The sequence below is a fragment of the Oncorhynchus nerka genome, linkage group LG2, assembly GCF_034236695.1.
Source record: "Oncorhynchus nerka isolate Pitt River linkage group LG2, Oner_Uvic_2.0, whole genome shotgun sequence".
Taxonomy (NCBI): Eukaryota; Metazoa; Chordata; class Actinopteri; order Salmoniformes; family Salmonidae; genus Oncorhynchus; species Oncorhynchus nerka.
The window spans coordinates 98,247,957-98,261,255 of NC_088397.1; the positions used below are offsets into that span (position 1 = coordinate 98,247,957).

General features: G+C 46.6%; 1 protein-coding gene across 2 annotated transcripts in view; it reads right to left on the reverse strand.

The window, feature by feature from the left end:
• pxk (PX domain containing serine/threonine kinase) overlaps window positions 1-13,299 on the reverse strand; it is a 96,839-nt gene that overhangs the window by 18,151 nt on the left and 65,389 nt on the right. For both annotated transcript variants that reach the window (XM_065004605.1, XM_065004606.1), the window contains exons 11-14: window positions 12,787-12,904; window positions 4,938-5,016; window positions 4,646-4,772; window positions 4,374-4,460 (exon numbers count right to left, since the gene is read on the reverse strand). In XM_065004605.1, the coding sequence (XP_064860677.1) occupies window positions 4,374-4,460; window positions 4,646-4,772; window positions 4,938-5,016; window positions 12,787-12,904 (411 nt within the window). The remainder of the gene's footprint in view (window positions 1-4,373; window positions 4,461-4,645; window positions 4,773-4,937; window positions 5,017-12,786; window positions 12,905-13,299) is intronic.

Below are 13,299 nucleotides of genomic sequence, written 5' to 3' on the forward strand. Positions count from 1 at the left end.
GATTAGAGCCATAATGGAGACTAGACATCTACCCCCCACTACCACTATAAGATTAGAGCCACAATGGAGACTAGACATCTACCCCCCCCCACTACCCCTATCAGATTAGAGCCATAATGGAGACTAGACATCTACCCCCACTACCCCTATCAGATTAGAGCCATAATGGAGACTAGACATCTACCCCCCACTACCCCTATCAGATTAGAGCCATAAAGGAGACTAGACATCTACCCCCCCACTACCACTATCAGATTAGAGCCATAATGGAGACTAGACATCTACCCCCCCACTACCACTATCAGATTAGAGCCATAATGGAGACTGGACATCTACCACTATCAGATTAGAGCCATAATGGAGACTAGACATCTACCCCCCACTACCACTATCAGATTAGAGCCATAAGGGAGACATCTACCACCCCACTACCACTATCAGAATAGAGCCATAATGGAGACTAGACATCTACCACCCCACTACCACTATAAGATTAGAGCCACAATGGAGACTAGACATCTACCCCCCCACTACCACTATAAGATTAGAGCCATAATGGAGACTAGACATCTACCCCCCCACTACCACTATCAGATTAGAGCCATAATGGAGCCTAGACATCTACCACTATCAGATTAGAGCCATAATGGAGACTAGACATCTACCCCCCACTACCACTATCAGATTAGAGCCATAATGGAGACTAGACATCTACCCCCCCCCCACTACCACTATCAGATTAGAGCCATAATGGAGACTAGACATCTACCCCCCACTACCCCTATCAGATTAGAGCCATAATGGAGACTAGACATCTACCCCCACTACCACTATAAGATTAGAGCCATAATGGAGACTAGACATCTACCCCCCACTACCACTATCAGATTAGAGCCATAATGGAGCCTAGACATCTACCACTATCAGATTAGAGCCATAATGGAGACTAGACATCTACCCCCCACTACCACTATAAGATTAGAGCCACAATGGAGACTAGACATCTACCCCCCACTACCCCTATCAGATTAGAGCCATAATGGAGACTAGACATCTACCACCCCACTACCACTATCAGATTAGAGCCATAATGGAGACTAGACATCTACCACCCCACTACCACTATCAGATTAGAGCCATAATGGAGACTAGACATCTACCACCCCACTACCACTATCAGATTAGAGCCATAATGGAGACTAGACATCTACCCCCACTACCACTATAAGATTAGAGCCACAATGGAGACTAGACATCTACCCCCACTACCCCTATCAGATTAGAGCCATAATGGAGACATCTACCACCCCACTACTACTATCAGAATAGAGCCATAATGGAGACTAGACATCTACCACCCCACTACCACTATCAGATTAGAGCCATAATGGAGACTAGACATCTACCCCCCACTACCACTATCAGATTAGAGCCATAATGGAGACTAGACATCTACCCCCCACTACCCTATCAGATTAGAGCCATAATGGAGACTAGACATCTACCCCCCACTACCACTATCAGATTAGAGCCATAATGGAGACTAGACATCTACCCCCCACTACCACTATCAGATTAGAGCCATAATGGAGACATCTACCACCCCACTACCACTATCAGAATAGAGCCATAATGGAGACTAGACATCTACCACCCCACTATCAGATTAGAGCCATAATGGAGACGTCTACCCCCCCCCCCACTACCCCTATCAGATTAGAGCCATAATGGAGACTAGACATCTACCTCCCCCAACTACCACTATCAGATTAGAGCCTGTTTTTTGTCCCCCCACTTTGGTTCTGAAATCACCATCCCCCACTAAATAAACTAGTAATTTATGCAGATTACATTTTTGAGCCAGTAATGAAATCAATATTTATTGTTAACAAATGAGCTATGACAAAGCCAATGAATATAAATAGCACAACGTTGGATTTCACTTCGAACTCAAAATCAAATGGCTTTTTTTGACCATTTGGAAGTCATTACAGAGTGACTGTTGGACAGCATCTCAATGCTAGAGGCACCACTACAGACCCTGGTTCGATCCCGGGCTGTATCACAACCGGCCGTGAACGGGAGTCCCATAAGGCGGCGCACAATTGGCCCAGCGTCATCCGGGTTAGGAGAGGGTTTGCCCGGGGTAGGCATTCATAGTAAAATAAGAATTTGCTCTTAACTGACTTGCCTAGTTAAATAAATGTGTTTATCTTCTATCACTTCAGCCATGCAGTGTGCCTGTCATTCTTGGGGAAAAAGCACCCAATTGTCATTCTTGGGGAAAAAGCACCCAATTGTCATTCTTGGGGGAAAAAGCACCCAATTGTCATTCTTGGGGGAAAAAGCACCCAATTGTCATTCTTGGGGAAAAAGCACCCAATTGTCATTCTTGGGGGAAAAAGCACCCAATTGTCATTCTTGGGGAAAAAGCACCCAATTGTCAAAATGGCTTTTTGACCATTTGGAAGGGAAAAAGCACCCAATTGTCATTCTTGGGGGGAAAAAGCACCCAATTGTCATTCTTGGGGGAAAAAGCACCCAATTGTCATTCTTGGGGAAAAAGCACCCAATTGTCATTCTTGGGGAAAAAGCACCCAATTGTCATTCTTGGGGGAAAAAGCACCCAATTGTCATTCTTGGGGAAAAAGCACCCAATTGTCATTCTTGGGGGAAAAAGCACCCAATTGTCATTCTTGGGGGAAAAAGCACCCAATTGTCATTCTTGGGGGAAAAAGCACCCAATTGTCATTCTTGGGGAAAAAGCACCCAATTGTCATTCTTGGGGGAAAAAGCACCCAATTGTCATTCTTGGGGAAAAAGCACCCAATTGTCATTCTTGGGGAAAAAAAGCACCCAATTGTCATTCTTGGGGGAAAAAGCACCCAATTGTCATTCTTGGGGAAAAAGCACCCAATTGTCATTCTTGGGGAAAAAGCACCCAATTGTCATTCTTGGGGGAAAAAGCACCCAATTGTCATTCTTGGGGGAAAAAGCACCCAATTGTCATTCTTGGGGGAAAAAGCACCCAATTGTCATTCTTGGGGGAAAAAGCACCCAATTGTCATTCTTGGGGGAAAAAGCACCCAATTGTCATTCTTGGGGGAAAAAGCACCCATTGTCATTCTTGTCATTCATTCTTGGGGAAAAAGCACCCAATTGTCATTCTTGGGGGAAAAAGCACCCAATTGTCATTCTTGGGGAAAAAGCACCCAATTGTCATTCTTGGGGAAAAAGCACCCAATTGTCATTCTTTGGGAAAAAGCACCCAATTGTCATTCTTGGGGAAAAAGCACCCAATTGTCATTCTTGGGGGAAAAAGCACCCAATTGTCATTCTTTGGGGAAAAAGCACCCAATTGTCATTCTTGTGGGGAAAAAGCACCCAATTGTCATTCTTGTGGGGAAAAAGCACCCAATTGTCATTCTTTGGGAAAAAAAAAGTCATTCACCCAATTGTCATTCTTGGGGAAAAAAAGTCATTCCCAATTGTCATTCTTGGGGGAAAAGCACCCAATTGTCATTCTTGGGGGAAAAAGCACCCAATTGTCATTCTTGGGGAAAAAGCACCCAATTGTCATTCTTGGGGGAAAAGCACCCAATTGTCATTCTTGGGGGAAAAAGCACCCAATTGTCATTCTTGGGGAAAAAGCACCCAATTGTCATTCTTGGGGGAAAAGCAAAGATACATTCATAGAAAACAACTCAAGTTTTTTTTTTTTACTTGAGTAAAAGTCTAAAAGTATTTGGTTTTAAATGTACTTTAGTATCAAAAGTAAAAGTAAAGTATAAATAATTTCAAATTCCTTAAATTAGGCAAAGGATTTTCTTGATTTTTCAATTAATGGATTGCTAAGGGGTACTCTCCAACACTTTTAAATAAATAAAAAAGCATTTGTGTTTAGTGATTCTACCAGATCAGAGGCAGTAGGGATGACCAGGGATGTTCTCTGTTTAGTGAGTCCTCCAGATCAGAGGCAGTAGGGATGACCAGGGATGTTCTCTTGATAAGTGTGTGAATTTGACCATTTTCCTGTCCTGCTAAGCATTCAAAATGTAACAAGTACTTTTGGGTGACAGGGGAAAATGTATGGAGTTAAAAGTACATTATTGTCTTTAGGAATGTAGTGAAGTAAAGTAAATATAAATAGTAAAGTACAAATACCCCCCAAAACAACAACAGTTCTTTAAAGTATTACTTAAAGTACTTTATACTGCTGATCGTTGCATCCCTAGAGTCTGTGACGGTGTGTCTGTGACGGTGTGCCTGTGACGGGGTGCCTGTGACGGTGTGCCTGTGACGGTGTGCCCGAGTCTGTGACGGTGTGCCCGAGTCTGTGACGGTGTGCCCGAGTCTGTGATGGTGATCTCTACCTTTCTAGCCAGTATCTTCCTCCTCCTCTTCTCCTCCTCTGAGCCATGGTGGGACTGAGCTCTGGTCAGCCTCCTGTGCTGCTGGTTCTGAGGAGATGATCAAACACCAATCAATCCATCAATCGTTTGTTCCTTTCTTCCACCCATCCACCCACCCATCCATCCCTCCATCCATCCAGCCATCCATCCCAGCTTTTCTGGCTTCAGGAAACTATTCATCTTATCTGTCTCCAGTCTGGCTCCAGGAAGCTGTAAGGAGTAAATATACCAACCGTTTTCTGCTCTTCTTGGAGTCGCTTTTCCATGCACTCTTTGGCGGTTTTCAAGGCGTCTCTTAATTTGGTGGGGATCTTGAACTGGAGTTTCTCTGAGTGAAACAGCAGCACATCGCTGAACAGCCTACCAGGACAGAGAGACAGAGAGACAGACTTCATTATTGACCGTTTTCATAGATGGGTAACGTGCAGCACTTGTCTACAAAGGCAAATAAAGTGACGACTTCTTCAGTGGTCGGCTATGGTGCGATCTTCTCACGGATGGGTTGTTGAAATGCACTCTACTCACGGTGTCTGCAGCAGTTGTGCAACAGTGGGCATCCCAGTCTTACAGGCATCTGTGGACAGGATGGATTGCAGCACAGACACTACGGAGAGAGGAGATGAGGGGACAACATCAGGAGAGGAGAGGACAACATCGGGAGAGATGAGATGAGAGGACAACATCGGGAGAGAGGAGAGGACAACATCGGGAGAGAGGAGAGGACAACATCGGGAGAGAGGAGAGGACAACATCAGGAGAGATGAGAGGACAACATCGGGAGAGATGAGAGGACAACATCAGGAGAGGAGAGGACAACATCGGGAGAGATGAGAGGACAACATCGGGAGAGATGAGATGAGAGGACAACATCGGGAGAGATGAGATGAGAGGACAACATCGGGAGAGAGGAGATGAGAGGACAACATCGGGAGAGAGGAGAGGACAACATCGGGAGAGATGAGAGGACAACATCGGGAGAGATGAGAGGACAACATCGGGAGAGATGAGAGGACAACATCGGGAGAGATGAGAGGACAACATCGGGAGAGAGGAGAGGACAACATCGGGAGAGATGAGGAAAGGGAAACAGTGTATAAAAGCCCCTTAGATTTGAATTTAGAATCCTCTAAATGTAATTAGATCGACAAGGACATTTTATTGATCTGCCAGTATTTTCATTTAGAGATTCTGGTAAACTCTGATGTTTCCTTTTATATGTCCTATCAATTATTATTCCCCATGGCAACCACTTGTTATTCCCCATGGCAACCACTTGTTATTCCCCATGGCAACCACTTGTTATTCCCCATGGCAACAAGACATTTGTATGGAAAAAGGCGTAACTTTCTTCACCAGTTCTCTTACCATTTTATACAAAGCCTACCAGATGATGTAACTGTAATGTTAATTCTGTGTGTGTTATTTTTCTCTTATTGTAAATTGAGTATAGAGATTGTTGACATTAATGTAGTAATTTTAAATGTATTTTATTCTGTTTCCCCTCTGTACACAGACCACGTGTATATACTCTGTTTCGTCATTAAATTCAATCAAAATGTGATTCAACTCCTAGACTGGGCTCCTGTGTCTGTCCCTCTTTGACCAGAGTGCAGTCTGGTATCCGTTTACTCCAAGTGACCTATCCGCACAGAGTATCAGACTCCTTTTTAATGGTCTTTTCGAACCCGGAATGATGGACATCGGAGACTGAAGACAACCAGATCTCCCAAGGGACCCAGGCCCAGATGACCGTCCACAACGGCAGATACAGCAGCTGTAAACGACTGGAGCAAAAACATAGGCAACCCTACCAACGCTCTCTAAGAACCACTCAAAGTGCTTACAGAGGTGAGGGTATTCTAACTGGTGAGCCCTCCGCCACAGGTCAGCTTCAGGCAAGCCACGCCCCCGACGAAGACAACCATGGTGATATGACGACACTGCTAACAACCCAGCAGACGTCATCACGAGGGGGGGGGGGAAACTCTGGCTGAGCTAACACGAGTGAACCACTGGACTCTGGAACCGCTTCCTGCAACAGACACGTGATGCTCAGTACAGCTAGAGAAGAGGCACACCGCTGAATGTCGCTAAATGTACTTTCTGAGGACAGGTCAACTTTACTCCTGATCCTGTAAAAAGTAGACTGGAGCACGTCTCATCACAGTTGGAAAGGAGCTCTGTGAGTCCGTGTACCAAACTATGATTTCAACTGTTGGTGATCCCAAGCCCTCAAGGCACGACGTGGAGACTTTCCTGCTTATAAAGGACAGCGGGAGAGTTTCGCAGAAGAGATCAAGGCCCTCGAAGCCGACAAGCCAGTACAGAGGAGATCAAGCCCCTTGAAGACGACAAGCCAGTACAGAGGAGATCAAGGCCGACAAGCCAGTACAGAGGAGATCAAGGCCCTTGAAGACGACAAGCCAGTACAGAGGAGATCAAGGCCCTCGAAGCTGACAAGCCAGTACAGAGGAGCAGCTGTCTCTGTTCATCGTCTCCTGAGTACGACCAAAGCCCTAGGTCTTATTTGGGTTGGCAACCGGCCTCGTCAAGCTGAATCGCTGTCTCTTGACGTTCTCCATCCTGTCGTTTTGGACTCCAGGACTAGAAAGAGTGTTTGCCGAGATTTGTCGGGCCTTCAGGATAAGACTTGGTCCATTCAACGACATCAACGCATCTCGAGTGCAGGAAATGGCGAGCAAATCCTGTTGTCCCGAAGACGGCAGACCTCCCTCCATCCTGCCTCTGGTTTTACAAGCAGTTTTTCCTTACTTACTTTATCGTCCCCATGGGGACATTTTATTGCAGTGTCATGTACACATTTAAAGTAGCGTTTAAATACAAAACAAAATTGACAATACAACTTTCATAAAAGTTACATACCATTTAAAAATATATATATTTTTTTATAATAAAGACTAGCCTGCTGGCCTTACTGAGTCGATAAAAAAACAGCCTGAGCTATTTGGGAGGGATATCACACCTGGCACAAATGATTGTCTGGTTCTGTTTTCCCCTGCTGAGGGATGCCCTATACCTGCGCCCAGAGGGGAGTATTTCAAAGTCAGGGTACATCGGGTGGCTTGGGTCAAAAATGATTTTGTGAGCCGGAGGGCCCTGACCTTAAAGATCTCATCCAGGTCTGTCTGTTTGACTCCAAGTAACTTGCTTACTGTGGTGATAATCCTTCATATTTCTCTGGCAAAAACCTTTGATGGCTCCCCGCTGCTTCATTGCCCGACGAGGGAAACCCTTTGAGATCCTGTCGGACAATGGGACCAATTTACGAGGAGCGAACAGAGAGCTGCAAGTCCTTCGTGGCCCTCGGATCTACGCTCCCAGAAACAGCTGGCTGAACAGAAGATTACCCGAACGCACCACATTTTGGAGGCGCCTGGGAGAGGGAAATAAGGTCTGTGAAGAATGCTCTTCATGTAGCAGTCGGAGACAAAATCACAACATGAAGATGTCCTTCTGACGATCCTCACGGAGGTGAAAGGTATTCTGAACTCCAAGCACCGTGGCTATGTTTCAGCAGACGTAGCAGACCCTCATCCAGTTACACCTAATCTGCTCTTGATGGGGCTGCATGATGCTTCTTGGACGATGCCATTGGTCAGATCCTGGTGGACCACTTATTCATGCGGAACTATTTGCCAAGTCTACAGCAGAGGCCGAAGTGACTGAAGGACAAGTGGCCATGATAGTGGAGACATAGCTACCACGAGCTTCATGGCCTATCGGACGGATAGTGAAGACGGTACCTGTTGCAGATGGAAGAATCCGGACTGCGGAGGTCAGACGGAGAGTGAAGATGATACCAGGTGCAGATGGAAGAATCCGGACTGCGGAGGTCAAGGATCGAATCTACCTACATCCAGTTGCCAAATTGGTGAAGCTTCTCACAGTGTTAGACAACGCAGACCTGCCTTCGATAAAAAGGAAGATGGAGGCCTTACCTACGTTTGAATTAGTTACACTAATTCTGGGGCGGCTGTAGAAAAAGCCCCCTAGATTGGAATTTAGAATCCTCTAAATGTAATTAGATCGACAAGGACATTTTATTGATCTGCCAGTATTTTCATTTAGAGATTCCGGTAAACTCTGATGTTTCCTTTTATATGTCCTATCAATTATTATTGGATAATTCCCCATGGCAACCACTTGTTATTCCCCATGGCAACCACTTGTTATTCACCATGGCAACCACTTGTTAGTACAAAAAGTTGGCTTTCGCAGAGATCAAAACGTGATCATTTGCAGGGATATATTTGTTCAGTTTTGACCAAATGTAACTCGGAACAAATACTTATTTCACTTTTATAATATTCCTGTTGTTATTGTTGTATGTAAATACAAGACATTTGTATGAAAAAGGCGTAACTTTCTTCACCAGTTCTCTTACCATTTTATACAAAGACTACCAGATGATGTAACTGTAATGTTAATTCTGTGTGTTATTTTTCTCTTATTGTAAATAGAGTATAGAGATTGCTGACATTACTGTTACATTACTGACATTAATGTAATATTGTTAATGGGATTGTTAATGGGATTTACATTGTAGTAATTTTAAATTTCTTTTATTCCGTTTCCCCTCTGTACACAGACCACATGTATATACTCTGTTAAACCCCTAAGCTGTGTTCGAATACCCATAGTAACATACTGTATACTTAATGAGTACAGTGCCTTGCGAAAGTATTCGGCCCCCTTGAACTTTGCGACCTTTTGCCACATTTCAGGCTTCAAACATAAAGATATAAAACTGTATTTTTTTGTGAAGAATCAACAACAAGTGGGACACAATCATGAAGTGGAACGACATTTGGGCATTTCAAACTTTTTTAACAAATCAAAAACTGAAAAATTGGGCGTGCAAAATTATTCAGCCCCTTTACTTTCAGTGCAGCAAACTCTCTCCAGAAGTTCAGTGAGGATCTCTGAATGATCCAATGTTGACCTAAATGACTAATGATGATAAATACAATCCACCTGTGTGTAATCAAGTCTCCGTATAAATGCACCTGCACTGTGATAGTCTCAGAGGTTCGCAAAGTTCAAGGGGGCCGAATACTTTCGCAAGGCACTGTATATACACTACAGACTATTAGTTAATTTTAGTATACTGTAAACTAACGGTATCCTTTCAGTTGATTGTACTAGCGCTTCGCCTGTCTACCGGAGGTTGATGCTGTTGCTATGCAACTTCTTAATAGCTTGTTAGCATAGCTAACAAACTACTAGCTAGACATCTTATGACTTCATTATCCATGTCCATTGAGAACGCATGACTATAACACTTAGCTAAGATAATAATGACGTGAATAATCAAGTCAATAACTGTTGGGTAGTTAGTTAGCCTATAGTTAATATACTGGCAACTAACGTTAGGTAGCTAGCTAACAACATACCGGTACATACTGCTGTAATGATATGTGGTTTGTAAGGACAGCGTAGCTAACAAATTGTCACCCAATTTGAAAAGTCATTCGTTTTAATTTTTTTTTTTTTTTTTAACATTGCTCAACATTTCCTTAACATTTGTCATAATTAGTTAAAGCAATGAACTTGTATTGGCTGAATACGTTGTAAAGCCACGCCCATTTTCGGAAGAATTGCATTATGGACCCTAAAAAGCACAGAAATAGTTTTTTTCATTGATTGTTTACTTTGTATATTTGCGAATGTAGTACATCATCAGGGAACTTTTGGCATACTCACTGTATCCATAGTATGACCAATAAGCATTCAATATACTCAAATTTACATCACAAATAGTACAGCTAGCGAGGGTACTATGAGTATTGGAACACAGCTCTAGACTGGGCTTCTGTGTCTGTCATCACTCTTTGACCAGAGTGCAGTCTGGTATCCGTTTACTCCAAGTGGTCTAGCCACACAGACTCCGTTTTAAAATCAGAGTCATGTTCATTAGGAGAAAGGGCAGGGAAACGTCAGGAGAGAGGACCTCAGGAGAGGGGGCAGGGAAACGCCAGGAGAGAGGACAGGGAAACGTCAGGAGAGAGGACAGGGAAACGTCAGGAGAGAGGGCAGGGAAACGTCAGGAGAGAGGGCAGGGAAACGTCAGGAGAGAGGGCAGGGAAACGTCAGGAGAGAGGGCAGGGAAACGTCAGGAGAGAGGGCAGGGAAACGTCAGGAGAGAGGGCAGGGAAACGCCAAGAGAGAGGGCAGGGAAACGCCAGGAGAGAGGACAGGGAAACGCCAAGAGAGAGGGCAGGGAAACGCCAGGAGAGAGGACAGGGAAACTCCAGGAGAGAGGACAGGGAAACGCCAGGAGAGAGGCCAGGGAAACGCCAGGAGAGAGGCCAGGGAAACGCCAGGAGAGAGGCCAGGGAAACGTCAGGAGAGAGGGCAGGGAAACGTCAGGAGAGGGCAGGGAAACGCCAGGAGAGAGGGCAGGGAAACGCCAGGAGAGAGGGCAGGGAAACGCCAGGAGAGAGGGCAGGGAAACGCCAGGAGAGAGGGCAGGGAAACGCCAGGAGAGAGGGCAGGGAAACGTCAAGAGAGAGGGCAGGGAAACGCCAGGAGAGAGGACAGGGAAACGCCAGGAGGGAGGACAGGGAAACGCCAGGAGAGAGGACAGGGAAACGTCAAGAGAGAGGGCAGGGAAACGCCAGGAGAGAGGGCAGGGAAACGCCAGGAGAGAGGGCAGGGAAACGCCAGGAGAGAGGGCAGGGAAACGCCAGGAGAGAGGGCAGGGAAACGCCAGGAGAGAGGGCAGGGAAACGTCAGGAGAGAGGACAGGGAAACGTCAGGAGAGAGGACAGGGAAACGTCAGGAGAGAGGACAGGGAAACGTCAGGAGAGAGGACAGGGAAACGTCGGAGAGAGAGGACAGGGAAACGTCAGGAGAGAGAGGACAGGGAAACGTCAGGAGAGAGGACAGGGAAACGTCAGGAGAGAGGACAGGGAAACGTCAGGAGAGAGGACAGGGAAACGCCAGGAGAGAGGGCAGGGAAACGCCAGGAGAGAGGGCAGGGAAACGCCAGGAGAGAGGACAGGGAAACGTCAGGAGAGAGGACAGGGAAACGCCAGGAGAGAGGGCAGGGAAACGCCAGGAGAGAGGACAGGGAAACGCCAGGAGAGAGGACAGGGAAACGCCAGGAGAGAGGACAGGGAAACGCCAGGAGAGAGGACAGGGAAACGTCAGGAGAGAGGACAGGGAAACGTCAGGAGAGAGGACAGGGAAACGCCAGGAGAGAGGACAGGGAAACGCCAGGAGAGAGGACAGGGAAACGCCAGGAGAGAGGACAGGGAAACGCCAGGAGAGAGGACAGGGAAATGTCAGGAGAGGGGGCAGGGAAATGTCAGGGTCATGTTCATTAGGAGGAAAATGCAAGAGCTTACACAGGCAGCACCAGTCAAAAGACGGCGTAGTGGAAACAGATCAGAATTGGGCTAGTAGTGTAGGTATCTTAGTACCTACCCACTGAGGTGTCAGGTACTGGTGTGGTACCTACCCACTGAGGTGTCAGGTACTGGTGTGGTACCTACCCACTGAGGTGTCAGGTACTGGTGTGGTACCTACCCACTGAGGTGTCAGGTACTGGTGTGGTACCTACCCACTGAGGTGTCAGGTACTGGTGTGGTACCTACCCACTGAGGTGTCAGGTACTGGTGTGGTACCTACCCACTGAGGTGTCAGGTACTGGTGTGGTACCTACCCACTGAGGTGTCAGGTACTGGTGTGGTACCTACCCACTGAGGTGTCAGGTACTGGTGTGGTACCTACCCACTGAGGTGTCAGGTACTGGTGTGGTACCTACCCACTGAGGTGTCAGGTACTGGTGTGGTACCTACCCACTGAGGTGTCAGGTACTGGTGTGGCTACCTACCCACTGAGGTGTCAGGTACTGGTGTGCTACCTACCCCTACCCACTGAGGTGTCAGGTACTGGTGTGGTACCTACCCACTGAGGTGTCAGGTACTGGTGTGGTACCTACCCACTGAGGTGTCAGGTACTGGTGTGGTACCTACCCACTGAGGTGTCAGGTACTGGTGTGGTACCTACCCACTGAGGTGTCAGGTACTGGTGTGGTACCTACCCACTGAGGTGTTAGGTACTGGTGTGGTACCTACCCACTGAGGTGTCAGGTACTGGTGTGGTACCTACCCACTGAGGTGTTAGGTACTGGTGTGGTACCTACCCACTGAGGTGTTAGGTACTGGTGTGGTACCTACCCACTGAGGTGTTAGGTACTGGTGTGGTACCTACCCACTGAGGTGTCAGGTACTGGTGTGGTACCTACCCACTGAGGTGTTAGGTACTGGTGTGGTACCTACCCACTGAGGTGTTAGGTACTGGTGTGGTACCTACCCACTGAGGTGTTAGGTACTGGTGTGGTACCTACCCACTGAGGTGTAAGTCACAGCAGGGTACTGGTCGACAGGCACAGCATCAGGAGGTCTTCCGTACGTCATTTCATACAGTAAGTGTCCAAACGAGTATACGTCTATACTCTCTGTCGTCTGAAATGGTGAACAGAAACTAGACATCAGGGTTAGACATCAGGGTTAACATAAACTAGACATCAGGGTTAGACATCAGGGTTAAATGAAACTAGACATCAGGGTTAGACATCAGGGTTAACAGAAACAAGACATCAGGGTTAGACATCAGGGTTAGACATCAGGGTTAACAGAAACTAGACATCAGGGTTAGACATCAGGGTTAACAGAAACTAGACATCAGGGTTAGACATTGTCTGCACCCCAAAGTCCTAGCGGCTCTGCTCAAAAGTAGTGCACTATGTAGGGAGTAGGGCGCTAGTTGGGAAGGGAGCTAGTTGGGCAGGGTGCTAGTTGGGCAGGGAGCTAGTTGGGCAGGGTGCTAGTTGGGTAGGGAGCAGGGAGCTTAGTTGGGT